We start from the raw sequence: 27,775 nt of genomic DNA, 5'->3' as shown, positions 1-27,775 counted from the left end.
TTGAATGCTGGCACCTGCAGCAAGCCCAGACCTCAATACCGTGGCATTGATTTAAGCACCCAGCTGGAGGGAAACACCTGGATTTGCACTAACGTTCATTTTCTGCCGGCTACCAGCTCTACTCTGGGCTTTAGCTAATAATAAACTCTGGAACTGGCAGGCGTACAGGAAACTAAACTGCTATCAGGCTGAGGACTGGCAAGCCAGATTTGCCAATAAAATAGAACAAAAGTGCACTCTGGTTCGGCTACCAAGCTATGCCGAGCACATTAGTTAGCCACCTCACAGTCCAGCACGTTACCTCGGGCTGTAACATGCCACGCTTAGAAGCAGGGCTAGCGAGAACTGCACTGCCCAGTCTCAGAACAGAGGCCAGCACATCTCCACTTTTCCCCTCAGCATTAGAGCAGGCCTGGAGTCACCGAGCTCGTCAGGGCGGCCGTACTGCCGTGGGAAAGACCGTTTCAATTGCCGCCCGCCTTCAAAGCAGAAGGGGCGGGGCGGCAAGCAGCAGCACTGCCCGCCGCAGGGAGGGAGGGAGGTAGGCAGGCAGGCAAGCAAGCAAGCAAGCAAGCAAGCAAGCAAGAGACATCTCCCGACCCTGAGGCACCTCCCGCCACACCCAGCGCCGCTGCCCCAGGCGTTAGCAGTACGCAAGCTCCTTGCCGTCAGGCACAGGCCCAAAACGAAGGCTCAGCTCTCGCGATAGCAAGAGCTGATAGGCAGCGCGGCGGGGGGAAGGCCCGACTCTCTCACGCTGCTGCTTTCGCTCTCGCGAGAGGTGGATGCGCGGAAGCGGCGTGTTGGAGGTGGTTGTGCCGTGCCGTGCTTTGCTTTCCTGTGCTGTGCTTGAAAGTCCGTGCCGGCTGCAGCAGGATGCCGAGTGCCGCCGGTCGCGGCCAGGGTCAGGACCGCCGCCCGGAGAGCGACGAGTCGTCGTTAGCTGATGTGGGTCTCCGCAGGGAGGGGGCGGGCGCGGCGTCGAGGCTGTGCGCCCCGAGAGAGGGAAGGGGTAGGGTTCGGCCTGTCGTGGGGCTGAGGCCGGCGCGGAGGCAGCAGACAGCAGCGTCCCCTGTGGGGTGGGGAGGTCTGGCCTTGGGGGGCCTGGCCTGGCCCGGCTCGGCTGGGCTCGGCTCGGCTCCAGGGCAGAGCTACATTTTGCTTTTGTCCCCCTGGCCGCCTTCCCCTTCCCAGGGCTCAGCCAGTTAGTGATCTACTGAAGTGTTCTGCCTCTCCGTCACACGGCGTTTGCAGAGTCTTGCTGGAATCTGGTCTCCGCGTGTGCGGGCGGAGGAGACCCCGCCTGAGCACTGGGAAGCGGCACAGCCCTGTCCCTGTGCCCTTCCCCCTGAGGGACTGTGCTGCTGCTCCATAGCAGGCTACTGCTGCATGGGTACCGGTGGCGCCTGTTGGCCTCGCAGGTGTTTCTGTCTTGCACTTGAAGATCGCAGATCAGTGCTGAACCCCCCCCCCCCCCCCCCCAAGCATCAGTTCATTTTGTTTCGATTTTGCTTGCTGTTGAAAGGCCAAAAATGCATCAGCAGTAAGGAATTCTGAGTAAAGATAGCTTCTGTAAAATTATACATGGGCTGTAATTCAACAACAGCAGAGAAGTGAAGACCGCCCAAAGTATTCAGAATTATCTTAGGTTCATATATTGAATAGAATAAAATAAATAAACTATAATGCCTTTTTGTTTTAACTGAGCGTGCCTAGTTGGAAAACAAAAATTGGGATATTTTTGATGAAAAGGCTGCATCTCTCCCACACCCTGTGTCTTAACCTAGCAGATTTTGTTAGCAGTCAGTCGAGTTTGCTTTGCCAGTCATAATGATGTGATCAGCTGGATTTCTTAGTGTGCCTGGGTATGGGAAGGGAATACTTAGCAATGGACCTACTTCTGTAGGACTTGAATGTTTTTTCAGGGGGTAGGCTGTGTATAGGACTATTCACACTAACTTCTGTGTAGAAAATCATGATCTTAATGTTTGCTGTTGGATTTTTTTTTTTTCTTACATGGCACAATTCTGTTGCATATCTCAGAGTCTAAAGCACAATTTCTTTATTGTTGCGGCTAATTGTTTTGTATTGCCTCAGTTAACTTTGTAATGATTTTTTTCATCTTTTTGTGTATGCTTCTTTGATATATTTTTCTCACCTCCATTTTAGGATTATGCTAAGGAAAGATATGGAGTGTCCTCAATGATACAATCTCAAGAGAAACCAGGTCAGTTAAAAAACAAGAAAAGTTTTTTAAAAAGGGGGGAAGAGAGAAGGAAAGTTATATACTTGATATCTTCAGTACTTATTTAAGAAATAATTTATCATACATTTTCATTCAAACGTTGCTGGCATTTCTTTTATTTGAATGCATTTGGCACATGTGAGGCTGTCTTTGCAATGCTATGTCCAGTTTTGGGCTCTCTGGTGCCAGGAAACTGAACATTTTGGAACCAGTCCAGTGGAGAGCTACCAAATTGTTCAAGGGACTAGGGCACAGAATCTCTGAGGTGAGGCTGAGGGAACTGGGCTTATTCAGCCTGCAGAAGAGTAGGCTGTGGGGTAATCTTATTACTGTTTAAAGCTTCTGAATGGAGGGTGTAGAGAAGACAAAGCCAGACTCTTTGAAGGTGTGTGGTAACCGGACAAGAGGTGATGGATACAGGTGGGAACACAGGAAATTCTAGTTACATAGAAGGACAAAAAAATTGTGAGTGTGGTTGGATATTGAATCTGGGTCCAGAGAGGTTATGGAATTTCAGTCTTTGCTATGCCTGGATCATGCCCTACACAGCTTGTCAGCTGTTGTCTCTGTCCATTACTGCAGGCTTGACTCTTCTTGCTTTAGATTATAATTATTTGTAATGTAATGAGTCAGAGTTGTCATTTTTTTTCTTTGCTTGGGGTAAGTTCTGCTATGGCTTGCTGCAGCAATGCTCTGAGTAGGATAGCTGTCTGCTTATGTCACCTTCATTAGTCCTGCATATGAGCACCTAACCTATGATTCTATGATTATTCACACCACTATGAATTCAGGAAATCCTTATTTTCTACTGATGGGGAATTGGGATTCAGAAAGACTTGTTAAGAGAACAATCTCATCCCAAGAAATATTAATCTTCTTATTATTCAGTGCATGAAACGGGCGAGGGAAGGTAATAGATTGGCTTCTTGTAACTTCTTCGTAATGAAATGTAAAAAAAGAGCATCATCTGTGATTGGGTGATTTTTTCCCCTCTGAATTGTTTTAGTTGACCTTCCTTAGGAAGGGAATTGCAGAATGTAGGGAAGAAGAGAAGCCACAAAAGCTATCATAGGTGGAAACCAGCTGAAGGGGAACATTATGTCAAGAGTGTAACAGGACAAGAAGATCACTAGAGACTGTATTCGTAGTCATTATTGAATAAAATACATATTAGCTGTCAAAGGGAACTAAAGTTGAAATTGCAGTGTAAGCCAGCCAAACTGCTGGCATCTGTGGTCTCCCTGATGCTGGGTCTTCTGCTGATCTGTGTCAACATGCCCATAATGACAGTTTGTTTAGCCAGCCTAGCAAAGTGAAAGAGGCTGGCTGGGGGTATGGTGACTGGTGGAAGAGGCAGGAATACAGCCATCCATAGTTACATGTAACCACATAACAGTCCATAAATTGGTGTGTAGTTGCAACCTAGAAGGTATTCTATTAAGGAAAACTGGTAACTCTCAGTTGGCATCTGAGTGGTTAGCCTCCATTGCTGACTGCAAGCTGAAAAAATGTCCTATTGGATCTCTGTTCCCTGCACTCTTCTGTGACGGCATTTGGATCACCAGAGTTTCAGCAAGCTGTTTACTCTGCCACTTTCACACCCTGTAGCAAACAACTATGTGAGAGACCAAAGCTGGCAGATTGAGATAATGGATCAAATCCTAGTCTCATGGAGAAAGTGCCTCTCCAGTTGTCTCACAGTTAAAAGAAACACTCAAAAATACTGTGGAGAAAAAAAGAATATGTTGAGAAGGAAAATTGGTGAAAGCTACAGGAAATGATACGAGAAGGGCAGAGTGCTGTGTTCAGATCTGTTATCCCCTTGACACTCAATCCTTATTTAAGAAAAAAAAAAGTCTTAGCCAGTGTATGGGTAAGATTGAATAGGTTTTCATTAAAATACAATAAAATTTCATTTTCGTTAAAGTACAACTTAAAACACTCTTGCTGTTCCATTTTTTAGAAGATTATTGTCTAGAACACCAGAATTAGGTAACAGTGAACACCAAAATACTTCTAACAGAAAAGTTCAGGATCAGACTAGTCCCCTTCTTGATACTAATGCTCTCTTAGTTAAAGATTCAGTAGTTCCTGCCAGGGAGAGCTCTTATCAAAAGGCTCACGGGAGTGAGGTGAAGTCATCACTCATCATTAGTAGTGTGTATATGCTTTTCCCCCAAAGTATTCTGCTTGCATTGAGTGTCTTGGAGAACTACTGCCTGGGGCAGGAGGTTGCAGGGGAGCACAAATGTGAGTGTTCGTGCCTGTACTGTGTTTATTTTGTTTCTGAAGACTGTGGGTACATGCCATTTCTAAGTCAGAATAATGAATTGTGATATGACACATGCAGCTCCACATACCGTCTGGTAACTGCAGCCAACAGACAATACCGCACAGTTGTGGGTAGGAGCTCAGTTGTACTTCTACAGAACTGTTGCTTTTAGGCTTGCTGTGGTAATTGCACTCTCCTGAGGACACTGGCAGGACATGGGAAGTTGAAAAGCTTGGAGTGTTCAGAGCTAATAATTCTCTGTTTCCATGAGTAGGTTTATTGTCCTTCTATCATACTCGTAGATTCTTGTTCCTCTGCAAGCAAATTAAAACCCTTCACATGTTCACAGAGTTGTTGCATAGATGCTCCACCTTGCTCTACTGATCTCATGCACGCTTGTGCCTTCATTCTTCACCCACTTCAGCCTTTCTTCTGCTGATGCTGGCTGTGCTATGTGATGTTCTCACTTCCTGTTACATGATGTCTTCAAATCCTTCCTGCGTGCTTGAGGCTATGATTGCTAGTAAAACTTCATTTGCCTTGCCCTTTTTCTCCCTTCAGTTCCATTACTTTCACCTCTACCTGGAAGCTGCTTTCATCTTATACTGCTTTTGGCTTTCAGGGTTTTTAATCAAATTTATATTCTCTTTTTCGAATTTATCCAACATTGTAAGGACGCTGGCACTTCACATAGACAACAGAAATATTGATCATACTGTTCAAAACTCTGTGATGCAAGCTAAATGAGCAAACTGGGGTATGGGTCTGGGGGTGGTAAAGTGATTGTCTTGTATAACCCACACAGCTTTTTGGGGTTTTAGCCTCTTATGTTTAGAAGAGGTTAGAGTTCTGAAAGTTAAGGATATTTAAATTGTTGAATAGAGGAGATTGTGCTATACATGAAGAAAATAAAAAAATAAAGTTTCCCCATAAACATGATTCAGTTTGGCAGTGAAGGTGAGGTAGCATGAATGTTGAATTGGGGCTGGAAGTGTAATTTCAGACTAAAGAGTGTTTTGTTTGAACTTTGTTTAAAGTCTTTGTTCCCTTCATGGCAACTATAGCATGGTTTAAACATCTATTTTTGCATTATTTAGTTGTCTGTGTTTATGTGGCAAGAAAATGTAAGTATAGCTTGCATTTCTGAAAGAGCATGTAGGTGACAGGCTGAAGAGTATGGTTTTAATAGGACCTTAAAAGTGAGAGCAAGAAGCTGTCACTTTTTCATGGAAGAAATTTTTTTTCATGGGAGAAATTAGCTGAAAGGAGTTCTGGATTGATAGATGGGAGTAAAGAAGAAAGATTTGAGCTATAGCATGTTGGTTGGACAATAGAAAAATGAATGGCAAACAACTGCTTAGCCTAAGAAATGCAGACATCATGAGCTACTGGCATTTTAGAAATGAGAGGAAAAGCAGAGTAGAGTGGAAAGTGTTGAAGGAGGGAAACAAAGTGACATAATAGTTGCTACATCTAGCTGTTTTCAGTGATGCCCAGTGGCAGGACCAGAGATGGGCACAAACAGAAACAGAGAAAGTTCTCTCTGAACACAGAATCATGGAATCATAGAATAGTTAGGGTTGGAAAGGACCTTAAGATCATCTAGTTCCAACCCCCTCCCGTGGGCAGGGACACCTTACGCTAAATCGTATCACCCAAGGCCTCATCCAACCTGGTCTTGAACACTGGGAACATCTTTTACTATGAGGGTGACCAAGCGCTGGCATAGGTTGTCCATGGTAATTGTGGAGTCTCCCTTCATGAAGATATTAAAAAAACATCAGAATGCAGTCTCGGACAGCTGGCTCTAGGTGGCCCTGCTTGAGCAGGAGGTTGGACCAGGTGACCTCCAGAGGCCCCTCCGAATCTCTGTCGTGCTGTGATTCTGCAATCTGCTTTTGGAAAAATGGTTTTATGATGTCTCTTTTGATACTGTTTTATTACCTGTATTATGAAAGGTGAAATAGCTTTTAATAATTCATACCAGGTAACATTTTCTGTGTTAAAGGTGTCTTGTTTAGTCTTGATGAAATATGAACCATTATGTATACAAAAGACTTAAAAAATATTTATCTAACACAGATGGTTCCTGAAACACTAAGGATCCATAAAAAAAGTAGCACCTCATTCTGTCTTTATGCTCGTGCCTGGAAAATGTTTCTAACAATATAGTTTTAAGCTGACTGAGGTAATTTTAACTGTCTGAATATCAAACTCTTAGATATACTAAAGTGTATGGGTTGTACTGGTTGCGTGTTTCCTCTAGAACTGTGCTGTTAAAGTTAAATGTCAGAAGTTGCTGGCAAGTGATAACATCTTTATTCCCTTTTCTCCCTTCTGCAGTGCACTGGTGCACGTGCACACACGCACATTATTAATATATTTGAATCAATTTCTCATCACATTTCTCTGTGCACTTCCATTCTATTCGTGTTTTGATGTTTGCCTGTGAAGGAGAAACTGCACTGCTCTGAGCATAAGTTAATAAACATTTTCAACCCCTTAAAATTTCTACTGCAGAATAATAGGCTTGGAGGGCAAGCTGTGACTGGTATTCAGAGACAGAGGGAAGGAGCAGATGGTAACCTAGGGTAGGCAAACTTTGGAAAAGTTCTGGCGGGAAAAGTCTAGAGTGGAAGTGTCTTGGGAAATTTAGTGTTATTTTGAAACAATGGAGAAGTCTGTGATAAAACGAGAGTGAATTTGCTTGTGTTACTGTCATAGACTCAAAGAATAATAGAATACCTCAAGTTGAAAGAGATCCATAAGGATCAATATCTCCCTTAGAAATTTTTCTTTTGTCTACTAAGCAGTGTTTTTCCCACATGCTAACTGTAAATGAGTAAGTAAAGCTGCTAGAAATATGCTGTGTATACCCTCTAACTCATTTGTAGATACTGTAAGAAATAAGTGTTTGAGACCATGCAAAAATACATTTGACTAGAAAAAATACAATTAAACAAGTACTTCTCAAGGAATAGTGTTATGCAGCCAGCATATTGGCAGTTCATAACTGCCCTGATTTATTTAAAAATATTTTCCCTCATGACTTATTTTTCCTTTGCTATCCAAAATCCAACCTTTCCGGATCATGAATTCCTATTGTTGTTTAGCTTTCTTTGGTATATAGAATTTAAAGGGTTCTTTCTGGCTTGTACAATGATAGTAGTGCTTGATCAGGTTGTCAAAGAGATTCTCCCTGAAAATAAATTTTACTGGTTTTACACAGTTATACTCTTGTTGCTCCAAAACATTATTGTTTTTATCAAAATATTCTAATTTCTAATTCACATTTATTTATGGTTTCTTTCTCTTCTAAACAGTAATTACTGTGATACCTTTCTCCTTACTAGATACAGAGAATAGTCGTGTCACCTCTGAGCCTTTGATTTGCTGTGTTCAACATACCAACTTTTACATTGCACAGTGGAGTCAGGCAGGCATCACTTAGCTAGCAGAAGTTCAGATTAATAACTGCAGGCAGTACAGTTGCAGTACAGGGAAATCCTATCACAAATACTGTAGTCAGGCTGGGTTCTTCCATCTGTGAACTACAGTAAGTCTTGCTTTTGGTTTAGTGCAGTTTGACCCTGCTGTATAAGTCAAACCATAAACTTGAACCGATTTAAAACTACTTGATCAAGTGCAATACACTGAGAAAGGAAATACCATCTTGTGTGTTTTCAGTGTGTCTATTATCCTGTAGATACAAAAAATATTTTCAATTTATTATGTATTTTAGCAATGATGGAAAATGTCTTTGGAATTTAAAGTGAAAGATGTTTTGCTTAAAATTTATTTTAAATTGTTTTTAAGATTGTGGTGTTGTTTTTTTTTCTGTAATTCAGATAGAGTTTTGATTCGAATAAAAGACTTGACAGTGGAGAAGGCTGATGAAGTAGTTTGGGTTCGTGGCAGAATTCATACAAGCAGAGCTAAAGGTGAGAAGCCTTCGGGCTTTTATTTCCTCATATTTTGGCTGAGTGTTTATTTTCTTGTCATGACCTATTACTTATGTCTTGCATACCAGAAAACTTTACCACCTGGTTACTACTCAGTGTTCACTTTTATTGGTTATTTTCTTTTTTTCCACCTCTCTTTTCCCAAGAAGGGAAAAGGAAATTTTGTTTTCAGCTGAGTGGAAGTAGGGTATTTTAGTAAAAGTGAATTTTAGTTTTATTAAATAATGTGTAGGCAATTATGAAAGGAATTTTAAAATATAGTCGTTCTCCTTTGGGTGTTAACAGTTGTGAGATGAAACAGTTAACAAACTTCTCCTGTAAAATGGACTTTTATTGTAAATGTATCAGTTGCCAGGCCATATTTATCCTGCTGCATATGAGTATTTTCACTATACCTATACAGGAAGCAAAAATCTGTGTTAAAATTTCAGAATTTTTACTTTTCAGTTACCAGTATCTGGTTATACCTATTTGAACTTCAAATAAGAAACATCATCTTTACAAGGCAAAGGGAAAATCCTTTTATAGGTTCTGAGTGGTATGGGCTGTCATACTTGGCTCTTTGACAGCCATATTTCTTTCCTGGAATCAGAAGTTCTCTCTGGAGATCAGTTTGCCATATGCAAACTTAAATAGGCTTTGGCCTTTTCAGTTGACATCAGATGCTGACAACTGTTGTACTAGTTTCAGTTATGTTTGGCAGTTCTGTAATGAGATATAAATACCTTGTCTTCCTAAGAGTTGAATGAAAAGAGCATAAAGAAATTTTCTTCACAAATGAAACTTAATGATAGTCTCAGAATTGAAAATAAAGCAAACTGGGGGCAAGAATCCATTACAGAATATTGTCACAGATACCAGATTAATTTTTATTTTTGAGGCTTCATTAAAAAAAAAAAGTCCCTCTTAATGTGTCTGTACTGCAGTCAGTTAAGGAACTGCATGTAAATGTATACATATAATGCAAATTTTAGTTTGTATGAGAATCTTTACATTTGGGAAGCCTTCTGTGATTTCCTCAATAGTTTTGTAGTGAGGTCTTATATGGAAGTGTCTCTTTGCTATTTATAGAAGCTGTCAACCCTAAAAGGTGTGAAAGCCTTGGTCATTACAACTTTAAGTTGTTCAGACAGGAGATACTCTCTAATTTTAACATTAACATCATGGCTTTTTCTTTTGTGGCTATAGGAAGAATTCAGATTATTAACAGAATTTAGTATTATTAAACACAGGTGTGTCTGTGCAGACCTTTAAAACAACATAAAGCTCAGTAGTTGTTCATTACTCTCTCTGTATTGTGTTTATATACAGTACCTTGCATGATATATGCACTTCAATCAGAGTAATATATATGTAACATGGCAATATTAGAAGAAGCTGGTTGTCATCCTTCGCCTTTGACCTCAAGAAAGGCTATCATTTTTCATGAAATAAGTGCTTAATTTCAGAACTCTTTTCACACAGCCTGATGAATGAAAGCAAAGGAGTTAATGATGGGCATGAAGTGTTCTCAATTTATTGATTGTATTTCTTGTTCCCTCTTGGTCTGACAACACAGAACAATTCTGACATTCAGGAAATGCCATACCCTTGTTTACATAATCTTTGGGGGAAAGAGTCTTTCAAGAAAAGCAAATGTTTAAAAAGTAGTATTAGGCTTTCCCACACACATCATGGTGCTATTCCTACTATTACAGAAAGTCTTGCAGGAAAAAGGAAAATCTTATGCAAAAATAGCTTTAGTTTTTTTCAGAAGCTTGAATTTGACTCCTAAATAACCAGCATATCCTTTATTTAATTCTGTCCAGTTCTGACCAATAAAGCAAAAACATTGAATTTGAACAACTGCAGCATCCAGCTGTCTCATATAGCAAGTCACTCATGAAATCTGATGGAAATTAACTGAAGGATATGTAAAGAATGGGGTGTTGGGAATTTCTGTGGGTTGTACTGAAATTAAAGTGCTTGAGGCCCTGTGTTTTTCATAATAGATTGAATAAATGTTATTTCTGGCTTTATTTTAAAGCCAGCCTAAGCTACTGTTTGCTTTTATCATTGAAAAGCAGTTGGGAAATCAGCCTGGGTTCTGCCAGGCAGATGGCACTCGAGCAGTATGTTAGTCTGGAACTTGATTCTGGTTTATGAACGCAGAGGTTTATAAAACATTGAAGTCGTATGTCTGAAAATAAGAGTACCAGCAAGAGCAAATTTTATAATAAACCATATACCTTTTTCTCTTTGCTGGCAGATGTCTGTAACTAGCAATGTATTAATTTGTATGCCCAAACATTTTCTACTCTTTATACAAATTCCTTCCTTACATCCTTTTCTCTTGAAAGGTCTTGTGTCATTTGATACTCACATACAAGGAAGGAAATGGATTCCTTTTTGGTTTTATGTCTTTCTTTTGATGGGATTCTCTGTGTGGGGTTTTCTCTTATTTGTTCAGTGACTAAAAGTTCCTTGCATTAGACTGAGTCAGACCTTTTTAAGCAAATTTCTTTTGAAGCTTTTCATCTTTTTGAGCAGTCTTGCGGCTCAAAAAGTGTTGGTTTGTTTTATAGAAACTTAATTTACTGTTTAATGAGAGTAAATTTGGTCTTACACTTTTCACTTAAATGCCACATAAATATTCTGAAATACGTGGGAGAACATCCCATAATCCTTCTTTTTTTTTTTTTTTCCCTTCCCTCACTCTGCTTCTTTTTTTCCATCTCTTGATCTGGAAAGGCATCTAATCATAAAGTAAATTTGATTATGGCTTGCCTTTTTGATACTTTATTTTGCATGCCTTTGGCTCTTTTGGGAAAAGTTCTGTTTCCTCCTATAATCTTTGTGGTATTTTCACTGTCTCTGTCAGTGAGTGTTTGATCATTTATCTTCCGTTTGATTAGAAATAGTTATATTCTACAAAACATCCTTTTTCTTCATGAAAACAGCTACTGTTACTCATGGCAAAAGATTTATTATGCGGATACTGATCAGACTTCTGGCTTTTGGGATTAAGAACAACTTCCAAACTTTTGCTTCTGATTATAGTATGATAGCAGGTCCCTCAATTTATTTCACTGTCTTCTCCTTAAATATTTAATAATTGAACGACATTGTAGCTGTCTGCAGCTGCGTATTTTTTATTTGAACACCTAACACATCATTGTTGAAACTTACATTTTGCTAAATTATTTGTGACAAAAACCATGGAGACAGATATTTTTTTTCTAGGAAATACTGTATCAAACTACATTGTAAGGAAGAAATACCGAGATGTCACTGATGTGAGATATGACTAGCTTCCCTGAAGAAACATAGTGTATTGTGCCCTATGGAAGAATTGTGTTTGATTTGTTGACTTGCTGGATCTGAAACACAGCCTGTGCTTTTCTAATTTAAATCTGTAGTTTAATGTTTGCCTGCAAGAAATACGTACATCCATACCACATTAGCTTCTTTACTTAGATATTGTAGCCTCTGGATTGCAGAAATAGCTGTACTCTGTTTTCTGAAAATAAGGAATTAATTTTTTTTGCATTTCTGAAATCACAGTCATAGGAAAAGGTTAGTTATTTTCAATACTTATAATCTTGGTTTTTAATAATATTTTGTACTAGTTTTATATGTTTGCTTTTATTTCCATCAGATTGTTTGCCAGATGTTCTGCATTCTATCTTCCGATACTGTTTAAATTCTCTGCAGCTATGTGTCAGCAATGGTGATCTACATAATTACAAATGAAAACTGCAACTGGCTTTTCAGTTTCAGTGTTCAAGTTAGATACATGTTGATTTTAATGTTTGATAATCTAAGTCAACAATAACTGGGAAATAGCTGTTTATAACAAAGCTTTGGCTTCTTCCTATTCTTACCATTTAATGGAAACGTTATAATGTTATGAGTCAGAACATGGAGTTAAAATTACATTGATACATTTTATCAGATACTGGTACCACAGTGAAGTGTTTGTTGTTAATTTCTCTCTCTGAGGAATAAGCATTTAAAATCACTGTATTTCCTTAAATCTATGTTAAAGAGTAAATGGTTATTAGAGATGTAAAGAGTAATATGAAATTAGTAACTGTCAGCTAAATGGATTAGAAAGAGGTTTGTTGACTTGGGAGATACACATTTTAGAAGTCAACAAAGTGTAATATGTTCTTTGTAAATTATTATTAATTCCTATTAACATCTTTTTCCTTAAGATGTTCATGAATAAATTGCTTTTACAAGAATTTTTAATTGGATCTTTTAGGTTCTTGTCATTCACCGGAATCAATACTCCTTTTGTTCCCTTCATTCTGAATGTGTCGTGTATTACAGAATGAACATTGTTGGTTTAGTCTCTGTGGTGCAAAATGAAGCCTGTTTCTCTCAGGGGCTTTGTTTAATTTGGGAAGATGAGAAAAAAATTCTTTTAAAATAATGTTGAGTTGAAGTAGTTGTGAGCAAAGCAAAAAGGAAAAGTATGGTCTACTTCTTGCAGTTGAAGAACAATGGATATTTTAAAAGTCACGATTTCTAGTTTTTGTTTTGCCTAGATATTATTTCTCTTGGAAGGTTTATGTTATTTTTAGAAAATGTCCATTCACATGCTTATAGATGTAAGGCAGAATTATTTGGTTTATATCAATATTTGGGGTGTGTGTGTACACACACTGACTAGTTTGATGTAGCTACTGGGTGGGGAGAGTGATGAGAGGGATAGATAAAACCCCCTACTTAAAATTTCAGCTTACTAGTAAGGTAGTAAAGCATTTTTTTCTCATTCACAAAGACCTCGAGTAACTTGTCCTTAATACACCTGTGTTGTTTCCCTTTGTATTCAGGGAAGCAGTGTTTCTTAGTCCTGCGTCAGCAGCAGTTTAATATCCAGGCTCTTGTGGCTGTGGGACAGCATGCAAGCAAGCAGATGGTAAAGTTTGCTGCCAAGTAAGTAAGCAATTATATCCTGTTGTCAGAGTAAACAATGGTGGGAACCAGGACTCCCAGGGGTTGGGACCATTTTCACACATTAACATCAATGCTTCGTTTGTTTTAAAATGTAGTTATTTAAATTGTCAGCTCTCTACTGCATTGAATACATTACACTGACAAAAGCTAAAATAGAGAACAGGCTTGAAATTCATTCTGAACTGCTGAAGCAGCATTCTTTCACCACAGACAACCTACATTTACTTTCAAGCCAGCTAACAAAAAGTCTGGTGAACTGAGCTTAGTGGGACACTTCATTCTGTGCGTGGTGCTTGTGTATGTCTGCACATGTTCAGGGTTTTTCTTCTACAAAATGTGCAGCGTAGTAGTAAGTTTTATAGCTAGAACTGACATGGAGAAGTTCCATATTGCAAGTTGAAGAACGCAGAGTAGCTTCTGTGCACTGAATTAATCTTATTTACACCTTATTTTTTGGCACTATAATGTTTAAGGAAAGATATAAGTTATTTATTTAAATATTGGGGGAGGGTAATAGGTAGGCATGCCAGTTAAACAGGTGTTTGTTGCTGTAATTTAAATTCAGTTATTTGGTTTATTTTGCTCTTAAAAAAACACCTTCCCTAATGCTTGCCTCAAGATTGTGCTTTCAGTTTGTTCAGTACTGAATATGCTAGCATGATAAAGGTGTTCTTATAGTAGAGATTTTAATCATGTATGTCTGCTTGTTCATAAATAGAAATGTGGATCAGTTCAGTGCAATAATATGTTTAACATGTGGCACTTGAGTTGCTTCTGTGTAGTTCTTGGCATTACTCTCATGTCTGGGAAGGGAGCCCCCACTAATTAGCTGCGAAAGTGCTACAGCCTTCAACCTTCAATATGTCAGGGAGAGGAGGGATTCATTATAGTACAGACTTCCAGAAGCCAAGTTAAAAGGTTAGGATAATGCTTCTGCTGTTGAGATTCAAGGCAATGGGAAAACAGAGCCAGCAGTGTTTGTTGTTTGGCGATGCTTAGCATTGGTAGTGCCAGTGTGGAGCATGCTGTTTACAGGTGTTTGTGAGCCAAAGTGTAGTGTTTTGTTTCATGAAATAGTTTGTTCTCTCCAGTGCTTAGAATCTTTGACAAGAATTAAGTGTATAATCTACTTGTTCCCTAATTCATCTCCCTCTAACCTACCAACAGTCTGCCTGTACTTTCTCAACAAAGTTGTGTTACCAAACAGTGAAACAACTATTATAGTTCTGATGCTCACTCTCCTATTATCTAGTTCTCTCCAGCACCTCTCTTTTTCAGTTTTCTTTGGAGTTCTTTCCTCTACAGCTGAATTTCTTCATGAGTGGCAGAGCTCAGTGGTTAGGAGCTCATGAAAGGGAAGAGTTGTAGGAGTTCCATGGAACTTGTAGGAGTTCCATGATTATATATATTTTTGTGTGTGTGTGTGGATCAACTTATCTTTTTTTACTCCATTACTTTTTTTCTGTCAGGTTAGTGATTAAAAGCAGATCATGGAGGTCCAGAGCTAACAAGGAGTGGTAAATGGGGGAGAAGGGTATCTGGAAAGAGTAGAGCGCAAAGCTCCTCTCTTCTGGCAGCAGTCAGCTGTTAAATCAGATGGAACCTCATCCTTTGGTTCTTTCCAATTCCCTGTCATCTCCCCACTTTTCTTGACAGACCTGAGTAGGCAGACTCATGTTTGTGCTCTGTTTTGACTTTTCATTCTGCTCTTTTTTGTGACAGCATTTGCTAGCTAAATCCTGATACTTCAGCCTCTCTTAATTTATAGCATGCATGTCTTACGAATTACTTGTGCTTCTGAAATGCTTATATGGTTATCATCACATTCTTTGAATGATAGGCTATTCTCTGCTGCAGCCCTCTGGGTTTTCTTTTGGGGGTTTTCTTTTGTTTTGACACAATTAATGCAATCATTTATCATGATTCCTTCCCACCAACAAACATACTTCATTAATATCCTGCCATGCTGTTACTTTTTCCAGTGTTTTAGCTTCTACAATTTTGTCTGATGTTGCCAATGGAGCTGCCTTGTCTCCTTCAGAGGCTGATGCTGTTCCCTGACTTGTGCAGTGTGGTCTCTGTGCCAGTAACACCTGAAGCACAGCAACAGTACGTGCTTTGTCTTCAGGCACTTTCATGCTAGTTTTCACCTGTTGTAGAATAAAGCCATTGTTACTATTAGATGAGACTGGTCTTAGATGTCTAAAAATAACTGTACTGTTTCTCTGCCTTTCTCAGTGTCTTTTTTCATCCTCTCCTTTTGTTTCTGATACATTAAATGAGGAGACACACATTTATTGATGAAAACATTTAACTTAAAAACCTTACATTTCATTAAATTTTTTAACTAAACTTTTTCACTGGTAGTCCATAAATTTTATTTTTCATGTACTACTTTATCATATTTTGATATTGGGTCCAAAATGTTCTTTAAAATACTTTGTGAAATTCTGGATATTGAATTTTTAATGAGAACTGATTAAATCATGAGCATTTTTTCTACAGACTTTCATAAATAATAAACCAGTTCCTCTTTTAGATATTGGCACATGGAAACCAAGAACTTTCATAACCTTCTGTGGTCTAGCGACATTCTTATACTAATTATCTCCATTGTCATAAGTATGTGAGTTCTTTTTAGTAAAACATTCTTAATACTGGTTTAACTCAGTTTTAGAAAGAAATTTCTGTGAGTTAATCTATGAAAATTTTATAGTTGAACTTCTAGAACATGCATAGTCAACACCATAGAGCCACTGGAGATACTGGATTGGCAGTTATGGAGTCTTTCATCAGAAAAAAAAACCCTGCCTAGTCCTGCAGTGGATACTGTATAAGAGAAAGAGTTGTCTCTGTCAGCCAGTAGAGGTGACAAGTGATGCAATTAGTAATTCATCAGCCTGCTTTTTTTCTGCAGTGTATTGGGTGTGGTTGGTTTTAGTTTTCTTTTCTTTTTTTTAGATCAGCATTAAGCCTCCTCCTTTATCCCCCCATATCCATGTCATATAATTTAGCAGTTGTGAGAGGTGGTTAACAGATTCTAATTTAGCTGCCCAAATATTGTGCCCTCACTCAGGAAGTAACTTGATGGCTCTTTATAGAGGCTATAGAATGGAAATTCAGAAGAGAGATTTAAAGGGGGGGGGGGGGAGAGGAAAGATAGGTAAGCATTTATGAAAATACTTCACAGTGTAGAAAAATACACATAAGTTCATCAGCTAGATAAATTGGTAATACTAGGAAAACTGTTGCATGTTGCAGAAATATTTAAATATTTTCTTTATCCATTTCTGTTTAACTTTTATATCAGTGATCTGGAAGAAAATGTTAAATCGCAGCTGTTAAGTTTGCTGGCAACACAGAAATTGGAATGGTAAAGTGGGGGCTAAGAGTATATAGTAACCAGGGTTCATTTAGAATAATTGCTTTGTCTCTCCTCAGTATGCATTTTGTATCTTTGTGATCGTTAGTTCAGATTCTATGTATGTTCAGGATTAATATGTAGGAAAGTAAGTGATGAGAAATGTAGGATAACTGACTTAACAGGAGCCCATGTGGTTCTCTTGGCTACTATACTAGGAGATTTGAGTTTTGAAAAAGAGGACTAAAATGCCATTAATGCAGTATATGCCAGTTATTAGACTATTTCTGAAATATTTTGGCCACTTTTGTTATCTTGTATAGGAATATATGTCAAATTGGAAAAGGTTGATGGTGAAGCTGCAAGATGAAATGATATGCAGTCAGGCAGATCTGCCTTCCTGTGAGACTAAAGAAAACTCCCTATTCTATTGAAGGGATTTTAGTGATGCAAATTCCAGTCTGATGGTATCTATGCAAGAAGATTTTCTGCCTGTGGAGGGTTCTTTACATTGCAGATACAAAGGTATGACACGATGCAGTGAACAGAAGCTGAAGCTAGGTAGGGAAAGGGAAATAAATTGCCTTTTTTTTTTATTTTCCCTCAATACAAATCATTAAAAATGTGTAGTGAATTTTGCTGCTTAAGATCTTTAAAAGAAGATAGATTTTACAGTTGCTCTTAACTGAGTTGAGTATAAAATGTTTATACTTTCAGCTATTTACAAAGTGAACTAATTTTTCCAAAGTAAACTATTACCTTCAACTTTCACTGACATTCAGATAAAGAATAATTGATTATTGGTTTATGACAATTGTTTTAGTATTTTTAGGTTTAATAATGGATAAATACAATAATTTGTGTAATCTGCTTACAGAAACACACCGTTAAAGAAAAAAACAAACAAGAAAATTTCTGAACAAGTATAGATGCTTCCAAGAAGTAAAACATTTTCTATGTAAAGTGTATAAATAACCAAGTTTCTTTCAGTTCTTCAGACTTTTGATCAAGAAAATATGGATTGTGATTCACTTAGGGAGGCCCACAGGGGGTTCAGCTTGCAACATGGAGCTGTTGATGAAAGATGTTGTCATACAGACTACAATAATGCAATCCTGTGGTTAAAAGAGAAAGTCTTGGCTAATAGACCTGCAGATAATTAAGAGGGACATAAGGCATCTAGTGGACGTTCTAGTAACTATAGTCTTGATATTTTGAAAGAAACATTACATTTAAAGAAGCAGTTTGCTATACAGAGGAATCTTTTAACATTGGACTTTATACTAAAACAGCTTTGTTAAGGATTATAAAATGTAAACGTCATCTGTTTTAGTGCATCATGCACCTAATTTAGTTGCTAGTCCTTTGTAATATTAATTACAGTTAGAAATATTGTTGTCTTGAATGGAAATGGTGATAGCTTTGGCATGCTTTCCTGGTACTTGTTCACTTTTTGTTTGTTTGGGGATTTTTTTTAGCCAGGGGATTTTCATCAAAAAAATCACTTAGATTACTTAGGCTGCTGCTGCGGAGAACAGTTTGCTATAGTTACTAGCATTCAATTAAAGCATCTTGTTTCTTCTTGTAACTTGAACTGAAATTATAATTTCAGTATAATTCTTGGAATTCCCTGTTGGGATCAAAGCAGCACCTTCTAGGTTTTCGTAGTTTTCATATGATGCACGAACATCTACTTCCGTACCAGGTTAAATATGTAGTCTGAAGAGGAAAGGCATATTTTCTAATTATCAAGTGAAAGTCCAGAGTAGATGATGAATATTTGTAAAAAACAAAGATGCCCATGTGCAGTAGAAAACTTGGTAGTGCTTTATGTGCCCAGGCTGTATGCATACTTGGATACAGGGATCTACATAGGTAGGAACTGAGTTGAAATACATCTTAAAATTATGTCACATTTAATGACTGCGGGTTGTTACAGTTTTAAAGTGTGCTCCAGATGAAGATGCATAGTGTTTTAAGTGCAACTCCAGTTTAGAGACAGAAAAAGCACATTTAATCACAAGTGAAATGTTTAAGGTTCTGCTATGCAAGTTTGCGAAGCAATATTACAGTTACAATGATGTGAAAGTCAGTTTCTGCCTGTATTTTTAAACCAGTACCATTTTACATGTCTTGCATTCCATGTATGTTCTGATCAAAGCTCTGTAATGACTTCACAAACACCAGTTCTTAGTCATGGGATTGGTAATCTGATGATGAATCCATCATACAACATAATTTAACTATTATTTTGTTTTTCATGGTGCAGAGAATTTGCTTCAGTAAGTTTAAAACTTTTTTTTTTTGATTTGCTATTACTAGTGAGAGGGTTTTTACTCAGCAGATTAGAAACTTTTCTTTTCAGTGAAGACACTGCTATTCATGTCATTAGTAGTCTTTTCTGGGTATTTGCCAAAATGCCAACATGAAAAAGGAGGTGGGGAAAATAGAGGAGAACTGTTTAGGGAAAAAAAGTTAGCATAAGAGTAAAGCTTTAATTCTTTTAAACACCACCACAAGGATGATCAGGGGTCTGGAGCATCTCTTATGAGGAGAGACTGTGGGATCTGGGCCTGTTTAGTCTAGAGAAGAGAAGACTGAGAGGGGATCTCATGAATGCATGTAAATACCTCAAAGGTGGGTGCCAGGAGGATGGTGCCAGACTCTACAGTGTTGCCCAGCAACAGGATGAGGAGCAATGGCCATAGACTAAAAACCAAGAAGTTTCACCTCAACATGAGGAAGAACTTCTTTTTGTTGAGGGTGGCAGAGCACTGGAACAGGCTGCCTAGGGAGGTTGTAGTCTCCTTCTCTGGAGACATTCAATGATATTCTCTGTGCATTTCTTATCATCACATTCTCTTGCCTCCAAAGCATTGTATTGCTGCCTTTGTTGTTTTAAGGAGGTTTTAATAATCATTTGCAATAGAGTGTACTTCTAAGCACCAAGTGCCATTTCTCCTTGTCTTTTTTGAATTTGTTGCCTCTGCTTAAATAATGGAGATGGAGGTTCACCCTTAACTAAATGAATTCTGATTTAAAGCCTACTGTCAACTTGTGCTTTGTACAAATTTAGCCATTTATTCATTACACTGATTTGAGCAACTGGAGCTCTTTTAAAATGGAAATGCACCTGAAAAACATACTCTTCACAAATTTTATACAGTATGTGGAATTACCTAATGGTTAAGCAGTTCAAGCACGTAAAGCAGCATTGTGTGTATAACTTTCAGAGCAGCTACCAATGAGTTACATTACCTGAAAGTTATTACTGTCAAAGAAATAGTGTAATCAACTAAAATGCACAAAATTAGTTTTGAAAGTTTTTTGTAATTTACTTAATAATGATACTGTTAGGTTTTGAGAGTTTTGATGCTTGAATTTTCCACTGTAACTTTAATATGATCAGATTTTTAAAAACTTTGAGCATTTAAATTCAAAACTTATGTTGAATAACTTAAATCTGAGCTCAGCTTTATAACATCAAAAAGTTTGTCCCAAGTTTGAACAAAGATCTATGTAGATTTTCTTAGGGCTGATATGGATGCTTCAGGAATACTAGAAAGTCATGCAAATAAGCAGTTATAGTTGGCAACACTTGGTGATTTGTTCTCAGCTCCTTCTGGGTCACACCACTTGAGCTTTATCAGAGAAGAAAACTTAAAATTTCCCTTATCAACTAAAAGAATAAACTTTATTGTTTACCCAGGTAAATCCTACTTTAAAAATGTGAGAGGATGACTAATTCCAAACATAGATATTTCTAAAGAGAAACTTCTCAGTCCTAGAAAGTTTCTCATGTGGTTTTACTGTAGCTGTATGTACAAAAGGACTGTAGGGCTAGAATACAGAGGTTTTGTTCCCAGCTCTTAAGACTGGCTTACTCCAGGTGGTGCTAGACAAACTGATACAGATACAAGTGGATTGTAGTTGCCATCAGCAGTACCTGCTTGTATTCTGTCCTTACCTCCTTTAACTGGGAGTTATTGCCCCTCAGTAACACCTGCTGTTCATATAAATCTTTTATTTCACCACCCTCCAACTTAGCTGTATGGGTTTTGTGGGTTGTTTTTTTTCAGGGGCATGGAGAAGGGTTTAACTGAAAAAAAAAATAAAAAAAATCCAGCCTTGTAAACTTCAAGATTGTTAATTGCTCTTTGCTTTACAAGATCAGTAGTGTCCAGTGACACCCTTGCTCACCTCTTACTGTTTGCAGTTAAATTGTGGTTCTGCTACTGTCCTGCTTTCTAAGGGCTTATGTAGTCAAGTGACGTACATAAAGTGCTTTCCAGTCTTCTCAAGAAGGCCAGAGAAGTGAAAGGTGAAGTTAATGGTAATAGTTATTTTTCATAAAAAGGAAAGAAATATTTTCTAATACTTGGCTTTTTGTAACCAAGCTAGCAAAGAGACAATGAAAATGTATTTCCAGTGGGGTGAGATTATCTGTAGAAAATCACTGGTTTCAAGTCCAGTACCTTAAATACCTAAATAAAAGCTGCTTATCCAAATTATTTTCTTACCTATGACTCTTGAGACTTTTGTTATTGTTTGCTTATAGCACACTAACTTTATATCAGATTTTTGGAAGACATTCAACAAGCAGTATAGTGTTTTAATATTCTATTAGTGACTGTTAGCACAGAGCAATTAAGATGTCTCCTGAAATGAGAGAAATGACTTACAAGCGTCTTGCATCTTTCAGTAACAAGCCCTGTATTTTAAACAAGCTCAGACTTCCTTTCAGTTTGTTGCTCTGCTGGCTAAGACATGTCTTTCAGATAACTGCATCAGCTGACACATAGAAGAATGTATTGTGGCCTAGAAGAACTATGCAACTTGTCAGTTTATGATGTATATACACACAAAAACTGAGTGAGCACTAATTCTTTCACTCCAAAGTTTTTTATCCTAGTTTGAATTTATTATGGCTGGGAGTATTTTAGCAAAGTCCTTAATTACTCAGTTATTATATATATAATAAGTAACTTTTCCTAAATCCTTAATTCTGTTTTGCTGTTCCAGCAGTCCAGGCAGTACATGAACTCGGTACTGAGTCTGGTGCAGTGTGCAGTGAAATTTAGTAAACATCCTATCCTGTCTTTATTGACAGCATCAACAAAGAGAGCATTGTGGATGTAGAAGGCGTTGTGAGGAAAGCACATCAGAAAATTGGAGGTTGTACTCAGCAAGATGTTGAGCTTCACGTTCAAAAGGTAAATTTGAGCAAGTGGGGCACTGGTTGATTGTTGGAGAAATCATCTGTCTAGGTTGTCAATCTGCAGCCCCATACCAGAGAAACAAAACTGCTTAAAACTACAAATTCAAGTGTATCATACATAAACAGGAAACATTTCTGGGTTTAAGACATTTGACTTTTAGAATTTTCTATTTTTATCTGCCATTTGAATTACAGTACAAAGTAAAATAAAGTATCTCACTGGAACAATTGGGCTAAGAATGCTTGTAATTCTGGATTTTTATTCATAACTGCAGCAGATCCTGTAAAAAAAATGTCTGATTCTTTTTAAGTGCAAGTCAGAAGTTTCTTCTTTATCACAGAGTTTCAATCTTCCCCTTAGTATAATAGAATGGAATACGTATCTCAGCAAAAGTAGAGCACTGGCTGAACAGTATGGAAGCTCTTGAAATCTGAAATTCCTGTAGCTTGTGTTGTAGGGCTGGAGGAAGTGCAACTTTATAATTTGTTTAAATAGAAAGCATATTTAAACGTTTATGTAATATCTTTTCCTTCTGAAGGTTTTCAGCCAAACTGTATGCCTTCAACACAGCTGAAACAGTCACCTTAAGAGTTGAGTACAATGGCTATTATAGCAGTAAGGTAAATTTTAGGTAACAGTGTTGGGGAAAATCTGCAGATTTTGAAGAAACATGTTTTAATATATGTGAAGATTATCATATACTTGATTTCTCTGAAAGAATAGCAAATTCACTGCACTGTGACCACACTGTAAGGCAAGGTGGTTTTCAATCTCTGATTGTATTTTAGGTATCTCATGAACTTTCAGTATGAAATGGCTCTTTCAGATATTTTTTAGATGGTCTTGCTGTAATCGGAACCTGAAACTCTGTGAGATCTAATAGTTTCAGACCTGGCATTCATGCCAATAGGCTTGTCCCTCAGCATGTACTTGCTCAACTCAGTGCTTCCCAGAAGAAAAAAAAATAATTTAATCTTTCAACAGGAAAACACCTAAACACTTCCAGTATTGTCATGAGAATGCACCCATGTATCTCAAGTATTTGAATAAAATCACTGTGTTACAGTTAACAGCCTATGCAAACACTGTTTCAAGTCTGTGCCAGAAATATTCTTCTGGAAATCACACCTCCTTTTGAGCTGATTCTTCTGCTATTTCTGTTCCTGTCTCAATTTCAGATCTATGTGATCAGTTTAGCTGAACCCCGACTGCCCTTACAGCTGGATGATGCTGTTCGGCCAGAAGTTGAAGGAGAGGAGGTGAAACTTTGTATCCTCAGATACTTTTTGTTGTCTTTGTAATTAAAAAGCATCATAAAATCCAGGCAACTTCCTTAATGCAGGGATTTAGGGGTTTTGTAAGGCTTGCATTTTAATTCCTTTTTGTTACTCAGAACTGGGTTAGAAATCTCCATAGCCTTGTTACCTGCTGAACTGCAGAAGGTCAAAACCAGAGAGTTTGTCGTCTTCTGTGTGTGTCTTCTAGACTGACACCCCCCACCCCCTCCGAACTCATAGCTGGGTTCTGCCTGTGACCTCTGGGAGAAGTTAGACCTTAAGGTTTGCTGCCAGTTTCTAGAATGATCTAGAAATTCTGCAGAACTTAGAAGTAGCCCTTGTTTTTTAGCCAGAGGATGTTTTTCCATGTATTTTGTTTTGTTGTTCTTGATTTTGCTTTTGGGCTTGGGATTTTGATTTGGGTGGGTTGTTTGGGTTTGTTTTGTTTTTTGGTTGGTTGGTGTTTTTTAAGATGTGTGTATTCATTATGTATTTTTGCACAACTGTTCAGGATGGAAGAGCTACTGTAAACCAAGATACAAGACTGGACAACAGAGTCATTGATCTGAGGGTAAGAAACGTGCTGTGTTGCATGCTTGCCTGCAAGTGTTTATTCTTCATATTTCTAATCTGTAAAGCAGTGAAAGTCAAGGATTTGATGGAAGTGTATTGTTGGCCAGAGGAAAAATAAACAACATATTTTTTTATTTGTTAGTGACATTGTGAAAACACAGGGGTTTTTAATCCTAAATGTTCACCTTTTGTGACATTAATCAAAGAACACATATTAGTAGTTTAAAGGTGAACATTCAGGATTTGGCATGTGACCATGTACATCTGGGCTTTTATATTTACAAAAGTTAAGGGTGATTGAATAAGGACAATTTAGAAATGCTTCTTCCCAGATATACCTAAAATCTGTAGTAAGAGCTCAGTTTTGAAGTATAAGATGTAAGTTTTTAATTCAGTGTTTAACAGAGGTGCTGTAACACATGTCTCACAAGTGAAATTGTACCGGGCCATGATACCAATCTCATTCTCCTTGTTTCTTCCTTATGTTTTGCTTTTTTCTTTTCTGAAACACCTTTCTTCATTCTGGTCATAGAGACACAGCGTTCTGTGAATTCATATACCTCCCAAATATTTACTCTTTCAGATCAGCAGCAAAAAAATATCTACTAAATCATAGAATCATAGAATCGTTAGGGTTGGAAAGGACCTTAAGATCATCTAGTTCCAACCCCCCTGCCGTGGGCAGGGACACCTTACGCTAAATCGTATCACCGAAGGCCTCGTCCGACCTGGCCTTTAATGCTGCCAGGGGTGGAGCATTCACAACCTGCCTGGGCAACCTATTCCAGTGCCTCACCACCCTAACAGGAAAGAATTTCCTTCTTATATCCAACCTAAACTTCCCCTGTTTAAGTTTTAACCCATTACACCTTGTCCTGTCACTACAGTCCCTAATGAAGAGTCCCTCCCCAGCATCCCTATAGGCCCCCTTCAGATACTGGAAGGCTGCTATGAGGTCTCCACGCAGCCTTCTCTTCTCCAGGCTGAACAGCCCCAACTTCCTCAGCCTGTCTTCATACAGGAGGTGCTCCAGTCCCCTGATCATCCTCGTGGCCCTTCTCTGGACTTGTTCCAACAGTTCCATGTCCTTTTTATGTTGAGGACACCAGAACTGCACACAATACAATCACTTACAGAACTTTTTTTCTTGTTTTGAAATAGCAGCTAACACTAAGCATGTAAGTAACAAGCTGTTCTTACTGACATGAGGCTTTCTGGTCTTTTCCCATATTTGGCTCTCCACAGTAAATTTTGTATTAACTTTTCATTGAATAAAGAACTTTGCTCATTTTTACGGTGTATCTAGTACTGCATTCAAAGTTCTGCTAATGAACTCAGTGTATCAGTAGTAGTTCTCGTTATTTCAGTCTATGACCCTGGGAAATAAAAGTCATTTATTTACTGGAAAATTTATTTATTTGGAAAAATTGACACTAAGATGCTTAAAGCATTTGAATATCTAATCTGCATATTTCAGCAACTAAAACTACATGTGCAAATTGTTTTACCTGGACCAAAGTTGATTGCTTTTCACTAGACCTTATGTATAATATTGAGCAACTTCAATTTGTGATAACTTTGCAGGATACTCAGTATCTCATCATACTGGTCTCTTCATCTGTGTCTTAAATTAAGCCTTTGATGAAAAGAATTCTATATTAATGGTTGAAAGTGAAAATCATTTAAAGGATCAGCAGCTTATGGTAGTGGTAAGGCAGGATACTAAATTGAAGGGAGAGCTCCAGGATGCTTGGAAGTGAAAGTTTTAGTTGAACTTCTGGTGATAAAAATACTCAACAGCACTCCAGAGAAACTTAAGAAAATCCATTAAATTAATGACATACCTATATAATAAACTGTAAAGAGCCATGAACCCCAAAGAGAACAGAGAAATACTACAAAGGGAATGAGAGTTAAAAATACTAGCTGAAAATAATGGCATGAAAGTATCCTTGGCTGTAGTTAAGATGAGGGCATCTGCAGAGTAAAACCTAAGAAGGCGTATAGTAATGGAAAAAGAAGTAAGACTGTAATGCCATAAGATGGAGCAAAAGGTGTGGGCTAAAATTCTGTCCCTGTACACAGTCAGTAGTCCAGCATGACTCTCCCAGTACTTCTTACAAATCTCTGCTGGTACAGTAATAGAAGATTAGTTAATCAGTATTCTGCCTGGAGGGTACAGCTGGTGAGCTAAGTGGATGCTGCTGTGGCCTTTTATAACTTGTATGTCCCAACCAGTGTCAGTACACTGTCTATTCAGCAGTATTTGGCACCTTGTTTTGAGGTCTGAACCTTAACTCTGCCTTCTGCAGAAGCTGTTTTTCTCCTTAGCTCCAACAGTTGCCGCAGTGTGGTGTGAAACAGCTACTTCATGCTGAACAGGAATTCACGGTAACTTTTTATGAAATTGAATGAAGGATGAAATGTCAAATCTCAGTACTTCAGTGCTTTATGTCTCATCCTCTGCATGCACCTGTGGCTGGGTGTAATCTGGCCACAGCTTTCCCTAAATTAGGTGAGGTATCTATCTTAACTTCCTCCTATGTACAGGAAAAGTTTCTGTCTCTGACTGAGGAACGTTTCTGCATGTTTGTTTCACATTTCATTATTTGTTTCAGAACAAAAGCAGATTATTTTGGAACAGTAGGCTCATGCGTATTCATGCTTGCTTTGTTTTTTTTCTGCAGAAGGTTTGCTAATGCAAAAGAAGATTCTAAATAATAATGTGTTACTTTGACCTGTGTTTTTAAAAGGGAGACCTGAATTAGTAGACAAAGTATTTAATGGAGAAAGGGGAAATTCCAGTGAGAACGTATGCTTATACTATTACTGTTTCAAGTGCACTGCATAAGTAGGCATGATCTAAGGAGAATTAGAAGACACAATGTTTTAAAAGCTCAGAGATATCTGAAACCATTGGTAGCCACTGCTGTCCCATACTTCTTCCTTCTAGGAAAGCCAAATCATGGGTAGGAGGGAAGAAATGTTAACAGAGTAGTTCTGACATAGATACTGAAATGATCTGTTCCTACAAGTGCGGGAGGAAGTCCAGCCACAGGTACATGTACCATCTAGTTCTGATTTCCTCAGTGCCCCAGTTTCTTAAGGAAGAAGGAGGTAATCGAACATCAAAAATAGAGATACTTTTTTTGCTTGTTTTTTTTAGAAAAATTTAGCAAAATAAATGCATAGATCTTGGCAAGACTTAGACTAAAGAAAGTCCTTAAACAGAACTAAAATTATTGTCCATTTAAATACAGTATTTAAAGTAGTTAAGTACTTTATAAAGAGTTCATTAGATAGGGCTAAATCGTGATAAAGTGGAGCTGTGAAACTCATTGCATCAATGAAAGGGACTGGATTTCAGAAAACAGCATTACTCTATCCAGCTATGTTGTATAAAAAGGAGAGTGTGATTATGATGCAAAAGGAGTGCAATTAATAATAAGGAAATTGCATTAATGGAGATTTAATACGCAGAGTATTCTACAAAGATTGCAAGACTTTCATGCTTGTGTACATGTGAAAATAGACAAAGCTGTGCCCTGTATTTTAACAGTCTTGCATTTTGTTGCTGACAAAGATCTCCCAGAGGTACCTGATAGTTTTCTTTGAGGTTAAGGATGGGAAGTACTTAAATGCCAAGATCCCAAGCTATTGCTGTAGTTGTTATTGTGATGGTGAGGTAAAATGGTGATTACTTAAGGTGGAGGTGTTTAAAAATCCTTTCCAAAGAATGATGACTGAGAAGGAATGAATTTGTTCCTGGTGGGGTAACTCATAAAATACGGATCACAGACTTGTGGAGTAGAAAAATCAGGGGTGTAGAGATAGGAGAGCTGGTAAGAAGAAAGAGTCCTTGTATAGACCAGATTTTCTTTCAGATAACCACAAGTGACCAACGAGGAAGCCACAACCTACG

The 27,775-nt window shown here is 38.1% G+C and overlaps 1 protein-coding gene across 1 annotated transcript in view; it reads left to right on the top strand.

Moving 5' to 3' along the window:
• Positions 1-820: 820 nt before the first annotated feature.
• DARS1 (aspartyl-tRNA synthetase 1) overlaps positions 821-27,775 on the top strand; it is a 41,393-nt gene continuing 14,438 nt past the window's right edge. Inside the window, exons 1-7 of the mRNA XM_061444766.1 lie at positions 821-948; positions 2,170-2,227; positions 8,366-8,458; positions 13,300-13,402; positions 21,895-21,997; positions 23,182-23,262; positions 23,792-23,851. Of these exons, the coding sequence (XP_061300750.1) occupies positions 877-948; positions 2,170-2,227; positions 8,366-8,458; positions 13,300-13,402; positions 21,895-21,997; positions 23,182-23,262; positions 23,792-23,851 (570 nt within the window). The 5' untranslated portion in view covers positions 821-876. The remainder of the gene's footprint in view (positions 949-2,169; positions 2,228-8,365; positions 8,459-13,299; positions 13,403-21,894; positions 21,998-23,181; positions 23,263-23,791; positions 23,852-27,775) is intronic.

The sequence above is a fragment of the Pezoporus flaviventris genome, unplaced genomic scaffold (genome assembly GCF_033815535.1).
Source record: "Pezoporus flaviventris isolate CSIRO_AGI_PZ_B2104156 unplaced genomic scaffold, CSIRO_AGI_Pfla_v1 ptg000001l, whole genome shotgun sequence".
NCBI classification, from domain to species: domain Eukaryota; kingdom Metazoa; phylum Chordata; class Aves; order Psittaciformes; family Psittacidae; genus Pezoporus; species Pezoporus flaviventris.
Note: the sequence above shows the minus strand (reverse complement) of the source record. Positions and strands in the feature narration are given on the sequence as shown.